Here is a 17,920-nt window from a genome sequence, read left to right on the forward strand (position 1 = left end):
CAAGGAAAAAGCTGACTTAACAGAATGTGAGGGAGCAAAAGTCCTTGTACCCATGCCAAAGCATCTTCAAAGATTCTCTTTGTAGTTATGCCTTTAAAAGCTTACCCCACAGAGGAGATACAACTCCTCTCTACCTTGTAACGGGGATGGAGATGAGTTCCAAACATGCTTGCATTATGCTGATTAAACCTTGTTTATTACAGTCTGGGCCTCTCTGGTGGTCTCTCTCTGGGGGTCGTGATCTGGGCACAACAGTTACCTCTGTAATCTCTGCTCTCAGTTTTCCTTTGGTAATGTCTTCCAAAACTTCCTTGTTAGTTAAAGGGATAACTAGCCTCCTTCGAAGAAATAGATAGGCATATTTTTCTTTACACCTGATATGTTCAGAACAGACCCTTTGAAGAACAACACACCAATTCCCCTCATCATAGTAGCTTTGCAGAATGCTACACCCAGAGCCTGGCAGGAAGCCTCCAATTCTCCATTACATAAAACATGGTAATAACGATGAAACACAGGACATTGATCAGGGCATCCTGCGAAGCCAGAAGGCTCAGCAGCTTTCTCTTTACCAGGATTTCTCTTGAGGTGCCATGGAACCAGCACCTTGGGAATGAAAAGAAGTCCGGTTTGTATGAACAGGCAGCTCAGAATTAGGAACTTTTCTTGGTTTACATCTTTTTTCCTTGATATTATCAGTGGAGGGGACAGAAGATGCTAGGTCTTCACTACCTTCATCAGACATTTGATTTACTAGCAATCCTTCAGGGGCTATGACATTGTTTATCTCCTCTTTATCTTGTAGGCAAGTTTTGCTTCCTCTAAGGTACTTGGATTTGTGATTTTTATATTCTTGTTCCATTGCCCAGACATATATGAGGGCCTGCCCACCAGGTCTCAGGAGATGGACAAGTTCTTGGAGAGCTGCCACTCTATGCTCCTAAAAGAAAATTTAAAATGAAATGATTATTATTTATCAATCCAGAGGAGAAAAAGGATGTGGAAAATTATAATTAAATGTAGGACTATGTGTAGGTGTCTCAAACTGTACATAAAACATCTGGCTAAGGCACTGGTAAGCAAGTCTGCAGACTAGACCTGAATGAATTTAATTCACAGTGTGGGAAATAGATTACAAGATGGAAACCCAAGATTCCCTGGCCTGAGAACACCAGGTTCTGAGTACAGGGAAGTCCTGGAACGCAGGGAACAGAATCACAGATAAAGGAGGAACTGCAGGCAATACCTCCAAAGGCTACAAAGTCCTCTAAAGGCATCTTTGAGACCCATGCTGCGCAAGCACAGGGCGGAATCCCAAGGAGATCAGCAGAAGAGTGGCTGGGATGTTAGAAAGCAAAGCGAAGGGTTTAGCAATCATACAATGTTGGAGACAGAAGATGGTCTGAGGGCCTTCAAGGTACAATGGCAAGTTTAACTTGAAACTAAAGGGAGAAACAGAAAGAAGTGACTATAAACTGGCCACAATAGAGCACAACGCCAATCACTAAAGAATTAAACTGATCAGTTTATATGTACTTGTTGGTCTTAATTTACTGCTCTCTGGAAACAGACAAATGTAAAATGAAAAGGCCGGGCCTGCTTGTTCGGATTTCTGTCCTGCCCAATTCCCCCAGCTGTTTAGCTCCAAAGAAAATAATCACATTGGGCAGGTGTGGGAGGAATCAGCTTCCTCCTCCCCAGAATTCTCCTGCTCTCCTTGCATCATTTCCACTTCCTGTCTGGTTTTCCTGCCTACACCTCCTGCCTGGCCAATCAGCATTTATTTAAAACATGATTGACAGAATACAGACAATTCTCCCGCACCAGACAAAAGAATCTATACAACTTAATATAAACTGTCCAGAAGTTATAATAATAATTTATATATTATTAATATATATAATTAATTAATCATAAGCATATATCAATAATAATAACTGATGTTTGCATAACTAGGCCTATGGGCATGGTTTCTCAGGATAAGTGACCAAACAAAACTGAGGAGGGGATGTACACTCTCTTTCTTGGGTGGTTGGAGCAGGAGCAAGCCTTGCAGTTGGTCCTCATCACCCTCATCACCTCATCATCGCAGAACAGTAGGACAATGGCAGCTGAATCAGCAGCTGCATCTAAGTCATTCTGTATTCATGAGTCTGTTTTTCCATTGTACCCCTTAATAAATTATTAATCATACTTTGTGGGTTTTTGCATCAAATAACAACACTAATAACAAAAGCCATAATAATAATCTTGATGCATATTCAAAGCAATCATGATCAAAGCCCAAAAACCAGAGGTAAAGACAGACTAGAAAAATAAACCCCCAAGCCAGAAGAAGGCACAAGGTGCCCACCTCTACCACTTTACACCTTACTCCCTTTAGACAAAGGGTTTCTTGAATCTAGAACGAGCTAGACTGCCTGCTAGACTACCTGCCAGTAATGCCAGAAATCTTCCTATCTCTGTCAGTCTCAGCACTGGAGTTACAGGTGTGCATGTGAGGAGCATGCCCAGTTTTCATGTGGGTGCTAGGGTCTGAACTCTGGCCTTCATGCTAGCACAGAAAAGTGCTCTGAAGTACGAGTCACCTCTCTAGCCCCAAGAATAATTTAGTATATATAAAAGAAAGGGTGTATAACTACTGCTGGTGGGGAAGCGGGGAAGAGAAAGAGGGAGCGGGAAGGACAGAAGAAAAAGAAGCAGAGGAAGGAGGAGGAGGAGGGGGGAGAGAGAGATATTGATTTAATGAGATTCTTCCACTTTTTCAGTAGGAAAATGAACAGAACTTTCACTTTTTAAATTCTGGAGTATGTTTTTCACAGTTATTTGGATTCTTTGTAACTATCACTTCCAGAAAGACAAGGAAGTAGCAAAATAGTTTTCACTTCAGAAAGACTGGCTGTGAAGGTCTGTTTTCAACTGCTTATGTATTCTCAGAAACTTGACCCTCAGTTTTTACAGACATAAAAGGAGATATCTATTATTATTTCCATTAGGTTTAGACACTTTTTTGGCCACCTATTAATCACAAGGTATGGCCTCTGTCTCTCCAGAGATACTCTGTTCACTATTATCTGTCCTTTTATAAAAGATGTAAAATTATATATCACAACTTTTTAAGACAGTGTTTCAAGAAGGCAACTTCTACAAAATTTGAGAGAATTCAAGTTCCATGAGTAAGCTCCACATCCTTCCATCACTCAGGTATTTCAGTGGTGTGGGAGGCCCTTCTGTAGATGTGCTGCTTTTATAGGTTAGCCTTGGCCTGAGATAGGGCAGAGTAGAGCAATGTGGGGAAAATTAAACTGAATGCTAGAAGAAAGAAGGTGGAGTCAGAGAGAAGCCATGTAGCTTCAGCCAGGGACAGACACGCCAGGACCTTGCTGGTAGGCTACAGTCACAGGGTGATACACAGATTAATAGAAATGGGTTAACCCAAGATATAGCTAGCTAGCAATATGCTTAAGTGATTGGCCAAGCAGTGATTTAAATAATAGAGTTTCTGTGTGATTATTTCATGGTCTGGGCAGCCAGGAACAAACAAGCAGTCTCCTACAACATTTTACTTTTTATATAGATTAAAACCAATATAACATATTTAACATGTATATTATTACTGATCTTATCAATTGTTTTTTTAAGTTTCTCACATTTCTTTCAGTTGATTTGCTACTTGCTATAGTAGTATATATATATAATATATATATATACCAAGTGATGTACTACTTGGAAATAAGAATGGGTTTATACAATTGTTTTCATCCTAATGTTTTGTATTTATTGACCTCTATTTTCTGTAATATATTGGCTGTTATGCCATAGAAAAATAGTTATTCTATATCCAATGCAATTAAGAATTAAGCATTATGAGTTAATTAAGAATTATTTAATTAAGAATTAAGCTAGGGAGATGGCACAGTAGGTAAAAGCTCTTGCTACTACCCAATGACCTGAATTCACCTCTGGGAGGAGAGAATTCACTCTTAAAGTTGTTCTCTGATCTACAAATGTACACTTTGGCAACTGACATCAATACACACACACACACACACACACACACATGCACACACTCTAAAGTAAATAAATTTAAAAATTTTACATATCATCATTTCAATTACTTTGTAATGATCTAGATTATAAATATGTTAAACCAACTATTAACATGTGTCCAGTCAAAAATAAAACAAGAAAAGATTTATTTTCCATCTTAAAAATGAATAAATAAGAGTTAGCCCTGTTGCACTGCTGAGGAGCTCTTCCCAGAGAGCTGAGTGGGTGCTAGCCTGGGCAGTCTGCCTGTCCGGGAAGGGAGCACAGCCCTTCCCCCCTCAGCTTCTGCAGCAGGGTCTTCGGTGTTCCAAGGGACCCCTCCACCCCACGCACTGCTGTGGGCCCTTTGTCTCCCGGGTCCTGGGAAGACCAGCTAGCCCTGTTGCACTGCTGAGGAGCTCTTCCAAGAGAGGGCTGAGGAGCTCTATCCAAAGAGTGCTGTGAAGTCCTGCCCAGAGAGTGCTGAGGAGTTCTATCCATAAAGTGCTGAGGAGTTTCATCAAGAGTGGAGGAGATAGGCAGGCACCAATGCAAGAATTCCTCCAACAACCTGAAAGGCAACATGACATCTCCAGAATCCAGGGAGCTCGAAACTAGAAGAATTGAACACCCTACTCCAGAAGAAATAAAAGAAATTGACTCTAAGAGCTTCTTTATGAAAATAATAGAGGAACTTAAACAGGAGGAGAAAATCTGCCGTAAAGAAATGGAAGATAAGTATAACAAAAAAATTGAGGAAATGAGTAAAGAAATGGAAGAGAAATATACCAAAAAGTTTGAAGAAATGAGTAAATCCGTAAATGAAATTCTGGGAAGCCAAGAAAAAACAATCAAACAGGTAATAGAAACAGTTCAAGATTTGAAAACTGAAATGGAGTCAATGAAGAAATCACAAACCGAGGGCCGGCTGGCTATGGAAAATCTAGGTAAACGAACAGAGACTTCAGAAACAAGCATAACCAATAGAATACAAGAGATAGAAGAAAGAATCTCAGACTCTGAGGACACCATAGAGAAATTAAACACTCTGACCAAAGAAAACAGCAAATCCAACAAATTCTCATCACAAAACATTCAGGAAATGTGGGACACAATAAAAAACCAAATCTAAGAATAATACGAGTAGAAAGAGGAGAAGAATTGCATTTCAAAGGTCCAGAAAATATACTCAACAAAATTATAGAAGAAAACTTTCCCAACCTAAAGAACGATATTCCTATGAAGGTTCAAGAAGCATACAGAACACCGAATAGACTGGATCAGAAAAAACATCCCCTCGTCATATAATAATCAAAACACAAAGCATTCAGACTAAAGAAAGGATATTGAGAGCTGCAAAGGAAAAAGGTCAAGTAACTTATAAAGGTAAACCTATCACTCTTACACCAGACTTCTCGATGGAAATCATGAAAGTCAGAAGGTCCTGGATAGAGGTACTGCAGAAACTAAGAGACCATGGATGCAAGCCCAGACTATTTTACCCAGCCAAGCTATTGTTCACTATCAACGGAGAAAACAAAATATTCCAGGATAAAAATAAATTTAAACAATACGTAGCTACTAATCCAGCCTTACAGAGAATATTAGAAGGAAAATCACAACCCAAGGAATCCAACATTCCCAACACTGCCTACATTAACTCAGACATCTAGCGACCCTTCACAAGCACAACTCAAAGAAGGAAAACACATACACTCTACTACCCAAAAAAATGACCGGAGTCATCAATCACTGGTCATTAATATCACTTAATATCAATGGACTCAACTCACCTATAAAGAGGCACAGACTTAGAGATTGGATACGAAAACAGGATCCAACATTCTGCTGTCTACAAGAAACACACCTCAACCACAAAGACAGACACCTACTCAGAGTAAAGGGTTGGGAAAAGGTTTTCCAAGCAAATGGACCTAAGAAACAAGCGGGTGTGGCCATCCTAATATCTAACAAAATCAACTTCAAACTAAAATCAATCAGAAGAGATGGAGATGGACATTTCATACTCATAACAGGAACAATTCATCAGGAAGAAGTCTCAATCTTGAACATCTATGCCCCTAATATAAAGGCACCCACATATGTAAAAGAAACTCTTCTAGAACTCAAGGCAGTCATCAAACCACGCACACTAATAGTAGGAGACTTCAACACTCCTCTCTCACCAATGGACAGGTCAATCAGACAGAAACCTAACAGACAAATAAGAGATTTATTGGAGGTACTGAATCAAATGGACTTAACAGACATCTATAGAACACTCCACCCAAATAGGAAAGAATATACCTTCTTCTCTGCAGCTCATGGAACCTTCTCGAAAATTGACCACATATTTGGTAACAAAGCAAACTTCCACAGATACAAAAAAATATTAGTAACCACCTGTGTCTTGTCAGATCACCATGGATTAAAATTAGAATTCAACAACAATAGTACCCCCAGGAAGCCAACAAACTCATGGAAGTTGAACAGTCAACTACTAAATAACCCCTGGGTCAAGGAAGAAATAAAGAAAGAAATTAAAGTCTTCCTTGAATATAATGAAAACAAAGACACAACGTATTCAAACCTATGGGACACAATGAAAGCAGTGCTAAGAGGAAAGTTCATAGCACTAAGTGCCCAATTAAAGAAAACGGAGAAAGCACACGTTGGAGACTTAACAACACACTTGAAAGCTGTAGAAAAAAAAGAAGCTGATTTACCCAGCAGGAGTAGAAGACTGGAAATAATCAAACTGAGGGCTGAAATCAACAAAATAGAAACACAGAAAACAATCCAAAGAATCAATGAAGCAAAAAGCTGGTTCTTGGAGAAAGTCAACAAGATCGACAAACCCCTATCCAAACTAATCAAACGGCAGAGAGTAAACATGCAAATTAATAAGATCAGAAATGAAAAGGGGGACATAACCACAGACACAGTGGAAATTCAGAGAATCATCAGATCTTACTACAAAAGTTTATATGCCACAAAGTTGGAAAATGTACAAGAAATGGACATTTTTTTAGATAAGTACCATATACCAAAGTTGAACCAAGACCAGGTGAACAATCTAAATAGACCTGTTAGTCATGAAGAATTAGAATCTGTTATCAAAAATCTCCCTACCAAAAAAAGCCCAGGACCAGATGGTTTCAATGCAGAATTCTACCAGAACTTCCAGGAAGAGCTAATACCTATACTCCTTAATGTATTCCACAATATAGAAACAGAAGAGTCATTGCCTAACTCCTTTTATGAAGCTACAGTTACCCTGATACCAAAACCACACAAGAACATAACGAAGAAAGAATTACAGGCCAATCTCACTCATGAACATCAACGCGAAAATTCTCAATAAAATACTGGCAAACCGAATCCAAGATAACATTAGAAAAATTATCCATTATGATCAAGTAGGCTTCATCCCAGAGATGCAGGGATGGTTCAACATATGCAAATCTATCAATGTAATCCATCATATAAATAAACTGAAAGAAAAAAACCATATGATCATTTCATTGGATGCTGAAAAAGCATTTGACAAAATTCAACACCCATTTATGATAAAGGTGTTGGAGAGACTGGGGATACAAGGATCATACCTAAATATAATAAAAGCAATATACAGCAAGCCAACAGCTAACATCAAATTGAATGGAGAGAAACTCAAAGCCTTTCCACTAAAATCAGGAACACGTCAAGGCTGTCCACTCTCTCCATACCTCTTCAATATAGTGCTTGAAGTTCTAGCAATAGCTATAAGACAACATAAGGGGATCAAGGGGATTCGAATTGGAAAGGATGAAGTTAAACTTTCGTTATTTGCAGACGATATGATAGTGTACATAAACGACCCCAAAAACTCTACCAAAGAACTCCTACAGCTGATAAACACCTTTAGTAATGTGGCAGGATACAAGATCAACTCCAAAAAATCAGTTGCCCTCCTATACACAAAGGATAAAGAAGCAGAGAGGGAAATCAGAGAAACATCACCTTTCACGATAGCCACAAATAGCATAAAATATCTTGGAGTTACTCTAACCAAGGAAGTGAAAGACCTATTTGACAAGAACTTTAAGTCTTTGAAGAAAGAAATTGAGGAGGATATCAGAAAATGGAAAGACCTCCCCTGCTCTTGGATTGGGAGAATCAACATAGTAAAAATGGCAATTCTACCAAAAGCAATCTATAGATTCAATGCAATCCCCATCAAAATCCCATCAAACTTCTTCACAGACCTTGAGAGAACAATAATCAATTTTATATGGAAAAACAAAAAACCCAGGATAGCCAAAACAATCTTATACAATAAAGGAACTTCTGGAGGCATTACTATCCCTGACTTCAAACTCTATTACAGAGCTACAGTATTGAAAACAGCTTGGTATTGGCATAAGAACAGAGAAGTCGACCTATGGAATCGAATAGAAGACCCAGATACTAACACTGAAACCTATGAACACCTAATTTTTGACAAGGGAGCTAAAGGTATATAATGGAAGAAGGAAAGCGTCTTTAACAAATGGTGCTGGCATAACTGGATGTCAACCTGTAGAAGAATGAAAATAGATCCATATCTATCACCATGCACAAAACTCAAGTCCAAATGGATTAAAGACATCAACATCAATCTGTCCACTTTGAACCTGATAGAAGAGAAAGTGGGAAGTAGTATACAAGATATAGGCACAGGAGGCCACTTCCTAAGTAGGACCCCAGTAGCACAGACAATAAGAGAAACAATGAATAAATGGGACCTGCTGAAACTGAGAAGCTTCTGTAAAGCAAAGGACACTGTCAGTAAGACAAAAAGGCTGCCTTCTGACTGGGAGAAGATCTTCAGCAACCCCTCATCAGACAAAGGTCTGATCTCCAAAATATACAAAGAACTCAAGAAACTAGACACTAAAACTCTAATTAACCCTATTATAAAATGGGGTACTGATCTTAACAGAGAATTCACAACAGATGAACTTCGAATGGCCAGAAGACACTTAAGGACATGCTCAACCTCCTTAGCGATCAGGGAAATGCAAATCAAAACCACTTTGAGATACCATCTTACACCTGTCAGAATAGCTAAAGTCAAAAACACCAATGATAGCCTATGCTGGAGAGGATGTGGAATGAGGGGAACACTCATCCATTGTTGGTGGGAATGCAAACTTGTACAGCCACTGTGGAAATCAGTGTGGCGGTTTCTCAGGAAACTGGGAGTCAACCTCCCTCAGGACCCAGCAATTCCACTCTTGGGAATATACCCTAGAGATTCCCGAACATACTACAAAAGCGTTTGCTCAACTATGTTCATAGCAGCACCATTTGTAATAGCCAGAACCTGGAAACAGCCTAGGTGCCCCTCAATAGAAGAATGGTTAAAAAAGGTGTGGAACATATACACATTAGAGTTTTACTCAGCGGTAAAAAACAATGACATCTTGAATTTTGCATGCAAATGGATGGAAATAGAAAACGCTTTACTGAGTGAGGTAAGCTAGACCCAAAAGGAGGAACACGGTATATATTCACTCATAAGTGGATTCTAACCATAATTAAAGGTCTTTGAGCCTATTATTCGTGATCCTAGAGAAGCTAAATAAGAAGATGAACCTGATGAAGATTATTTAGCTATCCGCCAGGAGGTAGGAAATAGACAAGAGTCCCAGGTGACCTCGGGTGCATGGGGGGGGGTGGGAGGGTTGTTGTAAGGGGAGAGGGTTAGAGAGAAGGGAGTAGGGGAGGAATGGGGATAGCTCAGTGGACCGGGATGGGGGGGAGGGAGGAAGGATCAATATGGGGTCAGGGAAGAATATATTTCAACTAAGGGAGTCATTTTAAGGTTTACAGGAGACTTGATTATATATGGGATCCCAGGTCCAAGGAGAGATCCCCAGGTTGTTCTCTGGACAGAGGAGAGGGTGCCTGAACCGGCCTTGGCCCATAACCATACTATGAATATTTTGCTTATCACCATAGATCCTTCATTTGGCGAAGGATGGCGATACAGACGGAGACCCACATTGGAGCACCGGACTGAGCCCCCCAAGGTCCAAATGAGGAGCAGAAGGAGGAAGAACATGAAAAAGTAAATCAGTACTGCGAGGGATGCTATCACCCACTGATACAAGGGGACGGATCTAATGAGAGTTTACCAAGGCTAGCTGGACTGGGACTGAACGAGGACGTGATCTAACCAGATTCTCTGAATGTGGCCGGATTCTCTGAATGTGGCTGACCCGAAGTCTTTCTGAAAAGCCATTGACTATGACACTGGGACTTGTTTCCTCTGAATATACTGGATTTTGGGGATCCAGTCAGTTTGGATACTCACCTTCCTGGACCTGGAGGGAGGGGGAAGGAACTTGAACTTCCCACAGGGCAGGAAACCCTGACTGCCCTAAGGGACGAAGAGGGAGAAGGAGAGGGAGTGGGGGGAGTGGGAGGGTTTTGGGAAGAGGGGCGTAAATGGAAACTTTTATAATTTAATAAAATTACTTTCAAAAAAATGAATAAATAAAACCTCAAAGACTTTAAAATAACTAAGCTAATATGTTCAAAAAACTAGAAAAAATTCAATGAAGACATAAAATAAATTCCAGACACAAGAATTTTAATGGTAAATTACATATATCTTCACAAATAATTATTAAGTTAGAATTCAAATCAGCATAAATTACCAAAAATGAAGCAGAAATTTAAAGGAGGGTAGCAAAATATAAAATATATTATCAATTTGGAATTCAAAATATAGTCAAAATAATACTTTTTAAAGAGTTTAATGACAAAAAGATATGCTGCCAATATTTAAACACTTAATACTTAAATCAATAAATACTTAAATAAGAATAACAAACAGACAGAAGATAGCACAACCTCTCCCCCCTCAGCTTCTGTGGTAGGGTCTTCGGTGTCCCACGGGACCCCTCCATGCCCCCACTGCTACCGCCCTTTTGTCTCCTGGGTCCAGGAAACACCAGCTATCCCTGCTGCAGTGCTGAGAAGTTCTATCCAGAGAGGTGAATGGGTGCTTGCCTGGGCTCTCTGTCCCAGAAGAGAGCACAACCCCTCCCCCCTCAGCTTCTGCTGCACGGTCTTTGGTGTTCCACAGGACACCTCCCTGCCCCCACTGCTGCTGCCCTTTTGTCTCCTGGGTCCTGGAAACACCAGCTATCCCTGCTGCAGTGCTGAGGAGCTCTTCCCAGAGAGGGCTGAGGAGCTCTATCCAGAGAGTACTGAGGAGTTCTATCCAGAGAGTGCTGAGGAGTTTCATCCAGAGAGGAGGAGATGGGCAGGCAGCAATGCAAGAATTCCTCCAACAACCTGAAAGGCAACATGACATCTCCAGAATCCAGGCATCACGAAACTAGAAGAATTGAACACCCTACTCCAGAAGAAATAGAAGAAATTGACTCTAAGAGCTTCTTTATGAAAATAATAGAGGAACTTAAACAGGAGGAGAAAATCTGCCGTAAAGAAATGGAAGATAAGTATAACAAAAAAATTGAGGAAATGAGTAAAGAAATGGAAGAGAAATATACCAAAAAGTTTGAAGAAATGAGTAAATCCATAAATGAAATACTGGGAAACCAAGAAAAAACAATCAAACAGGTAATGGAAACAGTTCAAGATTTGAAAACTGAAATGGAGTCAATGAAGAAATCACAAACCGAGGGCCGGCTGGCTATGGAAAATCTAGGTAAACGAACAGAGACTTCAGAAACAAGCATAACCAACAGAATACAAGAGATAGAAGAAAGAATCTCAGACTCTGAGGACACCATAGAGAAATTAAACACTCTGACCAAAGAAAACAGCAAATCCAACAAATTCTCATCACAAAACATTCAGGAAATGTGGGACACAATAAAAAAACCAAATCTAAGAATAATAGGGGTAGAAGAAGGAGAAGAATTGCAGATCAAAGGTCCAGAAAATATACTCAACAAAATTATAGAAGAAAACTTCCCCAATCTAAAGAACGATATTCCTATGAAGGTTCAAGAAGCATACAGAACACTGAATAGGCTGGATAAAAAAAAATCCCCTCGCCATATAATAATCAAAACACAAAACATTCAGATTAAAGAGAGAATATTAAGAGCTGCAAAGGAAAAAGATCAAGTAACTTATAAAGGTAAACCTATCAGACTTACACCAGACTTCTCGATGGAAACCATGAAAGGTCCTGGATAGAGGTACTGCAGAAACTAAGAGACCATGAACGCAAGACCCAGACTACTTTACCCAGCCAAGCTATTGTTCACTATCAACGGAGAAAACAAAATATTCCAGGATAAAAACAAATTTAAGCAATACATAGCTACAAATCCAGCCTTACAGAAAGTATTAGAAGGCAAATCACAACCCAAGGAATCCAACATTCCTAACACTGCCTACAATAACTCAGGCATCTAGTGACCCTTCACAAGCAGAACTCAAAGAAAGAGAAACATACACTCCACTACACCCCCCCCCAAAATAACCGGAGTCAACAACCACTGGTCATTAATATCACTTAATATCAATGGACTCAATTCACCTATAAAAGGGCACAGACTTAGAGATTGGATACGAAAACAGGATCCAACATTCTGCTGTCTACAAGAAACACACCTCAACCACAAAGACAGACATCTACTCAGAGTGAAGGGCTGGGAAAAGGTTTTTCAGGCAAGCAGACCTAAGAAACAAGCAGGTGTGGCCATTCTAATATCTAACAAAATTAACTTCAGACTAAAATCTATCAGAAGAGATAGAGATGGACATTTCTTACTCATAACAGGAACAATTCGTCAGGAGGAAGTCTCAATTTTGAATATCTATGCCCCTAATATAAAGGCACCCACTTATGTAAAAGAAACACTTCTAGAACTCAAGGCAGTCATCAAACCACACACACTAATAGTAGGAGACTTCAACACACCTCTCCAATGGACAGATCAATCAGACAGAAACCCAACAGAGAAATAAGAGAATTATTGGAGGTATTGAATCAAATGGACTTAACAGACATCTATAGAACACTCCACCCAAATAGGAAAGAATATACCTTCTTCTCTGCTGCCCATGGAACGGTCTCAAAAATTGACCACATACTTGGTAACAAAGCAAACTTCCACAGATACAAAAAAATATTAGTAACCACCTGTGTCTTGTCAGATCACCATGGATTAAAGTTAGAATTCAACAACAATGCTACACCCAGGAAGCCAACAAACTCATGGAAGTTGAACTGATAACTATTAAATCACCCCTGGGTCAAGGAAGAAATAAAGAAAGAAATTAAAGTCTTCCTTGAATTTAATGAAAATAAAGACACAACATACTCAAACCGATGGGAACTATGAAAGCAGTGCTAAGAGGAAAGTTCATAGCACTAAGTGCCCAATTAAAGGAAACGGAGAAAGCACACGTTGGAGATTTAACAGCACAATTGAAAGCACTAGAAAAAAAAGAAGCTGATTCACCGAGGATGAGTAGAAGACTGGAAATAATCAAACTGAGGGCTGAAATCAACAAAATAGAAACACAGAAAACAATCCAAAGAATCAATGAAACAAAAAGCTGGTTCTTGGAGAAAATCAACAAGATCGACAAACCCCTATCCAAACTAATTAAACGGCAGAGAGTAAACATGCAAATTAATAAGATCAGAAATGAAAAGGGGGACATAACCACAGACACAGTGGAAATTCAGAGAATCATCAGATCTTACTACAAAAGTTTATATGCCACAAAGATGGAAAATGTACAAGAAATGGACATTTTTTTAGATAAGTACCATATACCAAAGTTGAACCAAGACCAGGTGAACAATCTAAATAGACCTGTTAGTCGTGAAGAATTAGAATCTGTTATCAAAAATCTCCCTACCAAAAAAAGCCCAGGACCAGATGGTTTCAATGCAGAATTCTACCAGAACTTCCAGGAAGAGCTAATACCTATACTCCTTAATGTATTCCACAATATAGAAACAGAAGAGTCATTGCCTAACTCCTTTTATGAAGCTACAGTTACCCTGATACCAAAACCACACAAGAACATAACGAAGAAAGAGAATTACAGGCCAATCTCACTCATGAACATCAACGCGAAAATTCTCAATAAAATACTGGCAAACCAAATCCAAGATAACATTAGAAAAATTATCCATTATGATCAAGTAGGCTTCATCCCAGAGATGCAGGGATGGTTCAACATACGCAAATCTATCAATGTAATCCATCATATAAATAAACTGAAAGAAAAAAAACCATATGATCATTTCATTGGATGCTGAAAAAGCATTTGACAAAATTCAACACCCATTTATGACAAAGGTGTTGGAGAGACTGGGGATACAAGGATCATACCTAAATATAATAAAAGCAATATACAGCAAGCCAACAGCTAACATCAAATTGAATGGAGAGAAACTCAAAGCCTTTCCACTAAAATCAGGAACACGACAAGGATGTCCACTCTCTCCATACCTCTTCAATATAGTGCTTGAAGTTCTAGCAATAGCTATAAGACAACATAAGGAGATCAAGGGGATTCGAATTGGAAAGGATGAAGTTAAACTCGTTATTTGCAGACGATATGATAGTGTACATAAACGACCCCAAAAACTCTACCAAAGAACTCCTACAGCTGATAAACACCTTTAGTAATGTGGCAGGATACAAGATCAACTCCAAAAAATCAGTTGCCCTCCTATACACAAAGGATAAAGAAGCAGAGAGGGAAATCAGAGAAACATCACCTTTCACGATAGCCACAAATAGCATAAAATATCTTGGAGTTACTCTAACCAAGGAAGTGAAAGACCTATTTGACAAGAACTTTAAGTCTTTGAAGAAAGAAATTGAGGAGGATACCAGAAAATGGAAAGACCTCCCCTGCTCTTGGATTGGGAGAATCAACATAGTAAAAATGGCAATTCTACCAAAAGCAATCTATAGATTCAATGCAATCCCCATCAAAATCCCATCAAACTTCTTCACAGACCTTGAGAGAACAATAATCAATTTTATATGGAAAAACAAAAAACCCAGGATAGCCAAAACAATCTTATACAATAAAGGAACTTCTGGAGGCATTACCATCCCTGACTTCAAACTCTATTACAGAGCTACAGTATTGAAAACAGCTTGGTATTGGCATAAGAACAGAGAAGTCAACCTATGGAATCGAATAGAAGACCCGGATATTAACCCACAAACCTATGAACACCTAATTTTTGACAAGGGAGCTAAAGGTATACAATGGAAGAAGGAAAGCATCTTTAACAAATGGTGCTGGCATAACTGGATGTCAACCTGTAGACGATTGAAAGTAGATCCATATCTATCACCATGCACAAAACTCAAGTCCAAATGGATTAAAGACATCAACATTAATCTGTCCACTTTGAACCTAATAGAAGAGAAAGTGGGAAGTAGTCTGCAAGATATAGGCACAGGAGGCCACTTCCTAAGTAGAACCCCAGTAGCACAGACAATAAGAGAAACAATGAGTAAATGGGACCTACTGAAACTGAGAAGCTTCTGTAAAGCAAAGGACACTGTCAGTAAGACAAAAAGGCTACCTTCGAACTGGGAAAAGTTCTTCACCAACCCCTCATCAGACAAACGTCTGATATCCAAAATATACAAAGAACTCAAGAAACTAGACACTAAAACTCTAATTAACCCAATTAAAAAATGGGGTACTGAACTTAACAGAGAATTCACAACAGATGAACTTCAAATGGCCAGAAGACACTTAAGGACATGCTCAACCTCCTTAGCGATCAGGGAAATGCAAATCAAAACCACTTTGAGATACCATCTTACACCTGTCAGAATAGCTAAATTCAAAAACACCAATGATAGCCTATGCTGGAGAGGATGTGGAATGAGGGGAACACTCATCCATTGTTGGTGGGAATGCAAACTTGTACAGCCACTGTGGAAATCAGTGTGGCGATTTCTCAGGAAACTGAGTCAACCTCCCTCAGGACCCAGCAATTCCACTCTTGGGAATATACCCAAGAGATGCCCTATCATACTACAAAAGTATTTGTTCAACTATGTTCATAGCTGCATTATTTGTAATAGCCAGAACCTGGAAACAACCTAAGTGCCCCTCATTAGAAGAATGGTTAAAAAAGGTGTGGAACTTATACACATTAGAGTTTTACTCAGCGGTAAAAAACAATGACATCTTTAATTTTGCGTGCAAATGGATGGAAATAGAAAATGCTTTACTGAGTGAGGTAAGCCAGACCCAAAAAGAAGAATATGGTATGTACTCACTCATAAGTGGTTTCTAGCCATAGTTAAAGGTCTTTGAGTCTATAATTTGTGACCCTAGAGAAGCTGAATAAGAAGGTGAACCTGAAGAAAATTATATAGTTATCCTCCTGGATATTAGAAGTCGGCAAGATTGCCAGGCAAACTTGTGTGCACTGGGGGTGGTGTGGGGGGGTGGAAGTACGGGGAGATGGTTAGGGAGAGGGGAGAGGGGGAGGATTGGAGATGGCTTGGGGGAATGGGAGGGGGGTGAGGGAGGAAGGATGGTTATGGGAACAGGGAATTTTATATCTCAACTAAGGGAGCCATTTTAGGGTATGCAAGAGACTTGATTCTGGAGGGGTTCCCAGGCCCAAGGAGAGGGCCCCAGATTGTACTCTGGGCAGCAGAGGAGAGGGTCCCGGATCTGACCTTGGCCCATAACCATACTGATGAATATTTTGCATATCACCATAGAACCTTCATATGGCGATGGATGGAGATAGAGACAGAGACACATATTGAAACACTGAACTTATCTCCCTAGGCCCAAATGAGAAGCAGAGGGAGGGAGATCGTGAGCAAAGAAAGCAAAATCAGAGGGGGCCTTCATCTGACGATGGATGAATATAGAGACGGAGACCCACATTGGAGCACTGGAAGTCTGGACCGCGAAGGGTGCGTTCACCCACTGATACAAGGGGACTGATCGAATGACAGCTCACCAAGGCCAGCTGGACTGGGACTGAACGAGCATGAGATCAAACCGGACTCTCTGAATGTGGTTGACATGGGGGCTGACTGAGTCCCCAAGGTCCAAATGAAGACTGAGAAGCCATTGACAATGGCACTGGGTCTTGTTTCGTCTGCATGGACTGGCTTTTTGGGATCCTGGCCTGTTTGGATGCTCACCTTCCTGGACCTGGAGGGAGGGGGAAGGAACTTGGATTTCCCACAGGGCAGGAAACCCTGACTGCTCTGGGGAATGGTGAGGGAGGAGGAGAGGGAGTGGGGGGGGCGGGAGAGTATTGGGGGAGGGGAGGAAGTGGAAAGAGTGTTTTCGGATACTTGAATAAACAAAACAAAACAAAACAAAACAACAAAAAAGAATAACAAACAGAATTCTTCAAGTAAAAGAAAGCTAGTCTTTTAGAAACCTTTAAAAGTGCTTTAAAGAAGGAAGACTAGAAAGAGTAAATCTTGAAAAGTACAAATAAATATCACGAGCTTAAAACAACAAAATTTATATAAAGCAATAACATAGTGGAAATCAGAGGAACTAAGTGTTATTCTGATATCTTACATTGCTAGAAGGGCTAAGCATAACAACTCAAGGTAGCCTAATGTCATGGGTAGATTTTGGGTACTATGATAACCATTAAAAATAACTAAAGAGTATATAAGCAGAAAGATAAGGGAAGAGGAAAAACTACATGACATCAGTGAGGTAAGTAATCAAAGAAAACTGTTATCAGTTTTTGCCATTGTGGTAAAATGCCTGAGAAAAGCAAAATAAAATGGAGATGTATTTTACTTCATAGACTTTCAGGTTTCAGTCAATGGCCATTTGGCTTCTTGTTCCTAAGGCTATGATGGGCTCTTCAGAGAAGATAGCATCCTGACAAAGA

At 39.8% G+C, this 17,920-nt stretch overlaps 1 protein-coding gene across 1 annotated transcript in view; it reads right to left on the bottom strand.

The window, feature by feature from the left end:
- The window catches only part of LOC148122448 (tRNA (carboxymethyluridine(34)-5-O)-methyltransferase ALKBH8-like), a 44,658-nt gene that overhangs the window by 14,388 nt on the left and 12,350 nt on the right, over positions 1 to 17,920 (bottom strand). Inside the window, 3 exon segments of the mRNA XM_087905959.1 lie at positions 260 to 450; positions 453 to 607; positions 609 to 940. Of these exon segments, the coding sequence (XP_087762085.1) occupies positions 260 to 450; positions 453 to 607; positions 609 to 940 (678 nt within the window).

This window comes from Myodes glareolus, chromosome 4 (assembly GCF_982192425.1).
Source record: "Myodes glareolus chromosome 4, mMyoGla1.1, whole genome shotgun sequence".
In the NCBI taxonomy this organism is placed as follows: Eukaryota; Metazoa; Chordata; class Mammalia; order Rodentia; family Cricetidae; genus Myodes; species Myodes glareolus.